The 7387-nt window shown below is 24.7% G+C and overlaps 1 protein-coding gene across 1 annotated transcript; it reads left to right on the top strand.

The window, feature by feature from the left end:
* The first annotated feature begins 2634 nt into the window (after positions 1-2634).
* LOC113862222 (peroxidase 44) lies at positions 2635-3689 on the top strand. Its single transcript, XM_027495325.1, has 2 exons — positions 2635-2826; positions 2940-3689. The coding sequence occupies exons 1-2, from the start codon at positions 2635-2637 to the stop codon at positions 3687-3689; spliced, it is 942 nt and encodes a 313-aa protein (XP_027351126.1).
* Positions 3690-7387: the final 3698 nt, after the last annotated feature.

Here is a 7387-nt window from a genome sequence, read left to right as displayed (position 1 = left end):
ATATATTTTTTTCTAACGCATCTTGTCTTATATTGATTGAAATTTACTTACAATTCTAAAGACATGAGTGAAAAATTAAAAATGAGACATATATTTTATATATAAAATATTTAATAAATTTTAGTCATAAAAATGTTAAGTATATTAAAAAATGTATTGTTAATATATTTTTTTTAGTGAAAAAAATTAAACTTCATAGGTAATTAAAAGAATTATGAACCCAATAAAACTCTAATATATACACAAATACGACAAAATAAAAAAAGGTCAGATATAAATGGTGAGGTGTTGTGTTTACACATATTGATATAATTTTATTTAATAAAACGTAAACTTCTTAGTTTCAACATTTGAAATTTATATTAATAACATATTATTACTAGTAAATATTTGATTTAATAATATTTTTAATATTTCTAGTTTCGATCATGTGTAATTTTAGTTACTTACATTTCTTTCAAGTAATCAAGTATCTCTTCTTTGGGCTACTGTAAGTGTTGAGCACTTTGTTAAAATTGCTTTAAAGAAAAAGATAATAAAAATTAATCACTCAAAGTGTGATGGTAACAATTCTTTCATGATGATTTTTAAGGTACCCCAAAATTTGGAAGGGTAAAATCAACTCCTTCACATTTGGAAGGGAAGAAATGCATGGTCTTTGTTTTGCCTATGGTTATCACTATTTGCATGGTCATGGGACTAGCAAGATAGCTTGAAAGATTGCTTAAATCCGATAATACTATCAACACGTGACATTATATCACTGTACGAGTATAGCATGGAGGGGTTTATTAAATCCTCACAAATTTTAAGGCACAGCAACATTTATCTTTTTTTATGCAAATTTATTCATTTATCTATTTTTTCTATCTAAAATACTTAAATTTTAATATCTTAATAAGAATTTTTATAAATTGAAATCAATAACTTGTCTCCTGTTTAAAATCAATCAATTAAAATATTAAATTTTATCTAAAATAAAAAAATCATAATTTCTTTTCTCTTTGTTTACTTTAAAATTCTGTAAATTTTATTATTTGCTTAATATTTATTTTTAACTTTTGAACTTTTAAATTATTTTATAAATTCATTATTAATCCTCCAAAACTTTGAAAAGGAAAGAAAATTTTAAAGTTTTAATTTAAGTAAAAAGAAATCGATAATAGACTAAACTTTCATAATTTTAAAAGCAAAATACTTAATTAATTTTTAAAAAATAATAAAATAAAATGACACATAATCCAAAATAAAAATTAAAAGTACAATCAAACATAAGTTATTTTATTGATATATAATTTTTACATATACTTAGTATCAGTTACATCATACTATTATAATTACACAAAATATGCCTAACTATTAAAATCCCACAATGTCTAAATTAATGGTTTAATTTTTACTAAATATTTTTTATTTTTTCATTGAAAGGAATAATTATTTTTTCTTTAGTACACAACAACGTTATAATGAAAATTAATTGACATCGGACACATGAAACAGTTCGTACATCCCCTTGAGTTGGCGTTATTCGCTAAAAGCCTCAAATTTCATATCGTAAAAGTATTTTAAAAATAGCGATGGATCACAATAAAAATTATTTTAAATAGGTGAGACTACAATTCCATATTATTTAAAAAATCAAGGATATTAAAATAATACAATTATATTATTATTAAAGAGATGAAATTAGGCCTACAAAAAGATCAAAATTAATTATCTCTCAAACATGTCGAGCATAGTTCGATTAAAGATATCTTTGGTGTATAAAATTAATTATCTTCAATATATTTTTAATTATTTTGTAATAGTTTACTTTTAATTATTAGAATAAAATTTTATATTAGTTTTATTTGTTAAAATTTAATATTTTTAGTCTTTGGTGTTAATATGATTAATTAAGAAAGGTGAGCAAAAGTATTGAATTTAAAAATATCAAAATGTAAAATTATTTTTTGTAAACGAACAACATTAAAATCTTGTAAAAATATAAGATAAAAATTAATTATATTTAAGAAAAATGAAATTGAGAGACAAATAGCAAAAAAATAAAAAAATAAACAAAAAGATAGCCTATACGTTAGAAGTTGCAGGCTTTGGTTAAATATAGTCAAGCGGATTCTTCGAAGATTTACATATTGTTGTGCATAAGACTGGCCATTAATTAATTGAAGATCAATGTGATACAAATTGTAACATGCAGAAACAACTGGCAAGTGATTGCTATTGCATCATATTTTGTTGTTTTAAGTAGTTTCTTCGTGAATGCGATACACTATACACATGCCTTTCTATACTATATGGTCATTGGTTATAATAATTAAACAAATCAATATATGAAATAATTTGTACCTATGTGGTGGACGTTTAGGAACTTGCCATAACCCATTCAAGAAAAATAAACATATTTGTACAAATTTGAGCATTACCTTAATTTTATAAATTTTCTAAGACAATCCAAATTATTTTGGGTGTATTAGCTGCATGCTTTGCAATACAAAGCGTGCAAAGTCAACATAGGGCGGCAATTTCTACTGAGGTAGCCTTTTGTTCTGTCTATATATATAGTCAAATCGTATTCTGAGAGGCACAAAAATTAATCAGTGTTTTGAAGAAGTAAGAAGTTGAGTATCGAAAATGAAGATCATAATCCTCTTCTTTTGCTTTGTTCTTCCCTTGGCACTTGCAGACCTGAAGGTTGGATTCTATGGCTCCTCGTGCCCGAAAGCAGAGTCAATTGTGCAGCAAGTGGTGCAGAAGCGGTTCAGTCGTGACAAGTCCATTACTGCAGCCTTACTTCGCTTGCATTTTCATGATTGTGCTGTCAGAGTAAGATACAATTCATCTTAGCTCTAGTTTACGATATGTCAAGACTGTCATAACATAACCAAGTAAACAACTATTCAGAACTAGTAACAAGCATTTTTTTTTTCTTAATTTAGGGTTGTGATGCATCCATTCTCATAGACTCCACGGACGACACGCCAGAGAAAGAATCAGGTACAAACGATGGCGTACGAGGATTCGATCTGATCGATGAGGTGAAGGAGAGCCTTGAAGCAGCATGTCCTTCAACAGTGTCATGTGCAGATATCATAACACTGGCTACAAGAGATGCCGTGGCCTTATCTGGAGGACCCAAATACGATGTTCCCACAGGAAGACGCGATGGCTTAGTCTCCAACACTAACGATATCAAGATTCCAGGACCCAGCAATCCCGTCTCCGTAATATCACAATTTTTTGCCAGTAAAGGCATAACAACACAAGAAATGGTGACCCTTTTTGGTGCTCACACCGTTGGTGTTGCGCACTGTAGTTTCTTTTCTGATAGACTTTCCAACTCCCAAGGGAAACCTGACCCTACAATGGACCCTTCGTTGAGTGCTAATTTGATAAAGCTGTGCAATTCAACTGCCGACCCAGCGACACCTTTGGACCAGCAGACATCTTTTCTTGTTGATAATCAGTTCTATAAGCAGATTCTTGTTAAGAGAGGTGTGTTGGAGATTGATCAGCAACTTGCCTTGGATACAAGCACCAAGAGCTTTGTGTCAGATTTGGCGTCAAATGAGGATCGTTTTGAGAATAGTTTCGCCAGTGCAATGATAAAGATGGGGAAGATAGATGTTCTTGTTGGAAATCAAGGAGAAATTCGCAAGAAATGCTCGGCTTTCAATAACCGTAGCTAGAATAATATAGAATACACAATGCTAGGAGCTAGCCTTGTGAGAGTTGTTAAACTATGTTTTTGTTCTGTTCTTGATTCTCTTTCACTCTAAAGCAGGAATAAATAATTGAACTTGTGTGCCATAAAAAACCATATATTTCTTCCGTGTAGTTCATTATTTATTTATATGAATTAGCATGAATAAGTAACTAGCATTAAAATTATCGTGTAATTCTATGTTAATTAAAGTATGGTTTCATAAATAAAAGGTGACAAGTTTTCACCTGGGAAAATATCATATGGTTTTGGAGGATGTTAGAATAATGTGATTCAAGACAAATGATATTTTAACAATTTGGAGGGACAAGTTTTAATTATCTCTTTTAATTTTTTAGTGTATACAATAAATAAAAAGTGAAAATTAGAAAACTATAAAAAAGAAGAGAAAAAAAGAAACAATGTATTAATGAAAAATAAACAAATCAATGTAATTAAAAATAGATAAATTTTGTGGAACCCTTAAAAAAATTTTAGAGTATCGTACATAAAATTTTTTAATCAATAATATTTAAAAATATATTTAAATAATAAATTATTATATTTATTATATTTAAATAAGTTAAAAAATGATTAAATCTTTAAATAGGACTAGAATTCAATTAAAACTAAATAAACTAAAATTTAAAAATAAAATAATAATATTATATTAATATATTTTTTATATTCTTAATTTTATTATTATTAATATTTAATTATTTAATTATTATATTAATATATTATGTTATAATTATTTTTATTTATAATAAATAGAAATTATATTTTATTTAAAATATTTAAAATTTTTTTATTCTTAATAACCGCTAAATGATGACATAATTATTAACTCAAAGACTAAGACATATCAAATTTTGTAAAATTATGTCAATTACAATGACTAAAGTTATCTTAAAACTTGTAATAATATAATAAAAAAAATATTTAGGCATACTAAACTCATAAAACTATTTTAATACACACTTTTAAAATAATTTAAATTATTTATTATAAAAATAAACATTTGAATAAAAAAGTTAAATTTATAGACATTAATTATGTTATAAGGTGATGTCAACCTATGATTACATAAATTAATAGTTTGTTATAATAAACTATTTAAAACAGTACTAAAGAATTAAATATTTAGTAGTCATTAATGAACAATGAAATTAAATTTAATATTAATAGTAGTTGAAATTATTTTTATATAATGACTTCTACCTGACTTGAACTAGAGGTTGTGAATCCAATTTATTATGCATTTTAGTTATACAACTTGAATTTAATTACAATATTAAACATACATGAAAAGCTTGTTTAGAACATATGAGCACTGTTTTAGAAGCATTGAATATTTAAATTAAAACGTGTTTACAGCCTTGCTAAAATAAGTTTGATGGTCAACGCAACCTTTAAAATTTTGGAGTCTTTCTCTTTAATTATCCTTGAATGATGTCTATTTTGAGTGATAGTTTAGCCAATTTTTTATTTTATGTAATTTACATTCTCATTTTTTTACTCTAAAAAAATAACAACAACAATAATAATAATAATAGTTATGTTTCTATGAAATCATTGAAACATGATTTTTGAAATTGTAAAAATAAGCTTGACTTATTGAAAAAATAAAATATATGTCATTTTATTTATATATCTACTTTTTTCTCTATCATTTATATTGAAATATATTAGACATTACTAAAAATACATGAATTGCAGATAAATTTTATTGACGGATTTTGTTCTATTTCTAATACAAATGCATTTATAGATGGAAGAAAAATTGTCTGTAAATCTATCTATTTTACATACAGAAAAAAGAAAAATCTGTCCGTAAATATAGTTAGATTTTAATACAAACTTTTTAAATAATTTAAAATATTTAATAAAAAATTAAATTTATAGATTTAAATTATATTATAAGGTGGTGTCCAGGATTACATAAATCAATAGTTTATTGCTAAAAACTATTTAAAATAACACTGAAGAATTAAATATTTAGAAGTCATTAATAAACAATGAAATCAAATTCATATTGATGGTAATTGAAATTATTTTTCTACAATGACTTCTACCTTACTTGAACAGGTCGTGAATCTAACTCATTTGATACATTTTAGTTACACAACTTGAATTTAATTGCAATATTTAACATACACGAAGAGCTTGTGTAGAATATATGAGCATTATTGTCCGAGCATTGAATAGTTAAAACATGTTTATAAATCTGTCAATATTGCTGTAGATGGTCTTGTTAAAATAAGTTTGAGAGTCAACTCAACATTTTAAATTTTGAAATCTTTCTCTCTATCCTTAGATGATGCTTGTTTGAGTGATAGTTTAGCCATTTTTTCTTTTATGAAATTAGATACTCATTTTTTACCTTAAATAAAAAATAACATTGATAATAATAATAATGATTATGTTTCTATGAAATCATTGAAACACAATTTTTTATGCTGTAAAAATAAGCTTGACTTATTGAAAAAGATAAAATATATGGCATTTTATTTGTATATCTATTTTTCTTTCTATAATTTATATTGAAATATAATAGATGAATTATCATTTCTCTAAGAAAGCTAGTAGACATCAATCTCTTAAAACTGTTATTTGTCTAGTAAACAAATTTGCAATAAAACAATAGAAATACTTACTTTTAATATAGGAGAGGGGAAAGAGAAGGAGAAGAGAAGAAGAAAGAAACTTTCTGTAAATATTTAAAATATGTTTAAGGATTTATTTATAAATATTAATTTTAAATAAAATATTATAAAATCAAATGACGTGACATGTCACGTGAAAATACTGAATTGACTTTATCAACCAATTTAACATTTAATAGAAAAACGTTGACAGTAAAACTAAATCCTATCTTCTTAATATTTTAAGAACTAAATCTTAACCAAAAATTTTATATGAACCTATCATAAAATGTATTATATTTATAAGGACTAATCATATATTTAAGTTTTAAAAAAATAATTATTTTCGTAAAAATCTTCCAAACATATTATAATTATAATTGTAGTACTATTTTTAAGTTTCACCAAAATTAAACTGCAATGCATCTTTTTAAGTTTCTACTTTTAAGGACCTCAACGTTGGTCCTTACCACTTGTCATAGTTCTTTTACTAATAATCAAAGACAAATTCATATATGGTCTCTAATTTCAGGCATAGTCTTCAATTTATTGAGTTTATCATGATTAATTAATTATAGAACATGTATAATGACATATCAATAGGAGAAGGTAAAATTATTAAACCTAAAAATACTTGTGAGTAAAAATATGTTATAGGTTAGTTCTATTAATATAGATTATAATCCACTAAACAATTTGACCTTAGGTTTCAATATATTAAAAATAAAGTGGGCTAGATTAGGGTTAAAGGTAAGTTATCTCATTTTTAAAAAAAAATAATTAATAACTATCGTATTATTTTTTAGTAAAAGACACGTGTTTGTTTAAATTTTTTATTAAATTATTTTATTTAAAATTAATTAAAAATATATTTTAAAAAATAAATATTTCTATCAAATGAAATTATTTCACTTTAAAATAAATCTACTAAATTAAGATAAGATAAAATTTAAATGTTTAAATATTCATTAATTTTTATTAAATTCACACGTTACTATTCTCGTAAAATTTGTAATATTAAGTATTAAATATTTACGAT

Source organism: Abrus precatorius, unplaced genomic scaffold (genome assembly GCF_003935025.1).
Source record: "Abrus precatorius isolate BTA unplaced genomic scaffold, Abrus_2018 Scaffold3, whole genome shotgun sequence".
NCBI classification, from domain to species: domain Eukaryota; kingdom Viridiplantae; phylum Streptophyta; class Magnoliopsida; order Fabales; family Fabaceae; genus Abrus; species Abrus precatorius.
The sequence above is the reverse complement of the archived record's forward strand: the minus strand, read 5'-3'. Positions and strand labels throughout refer to the sequence as shown.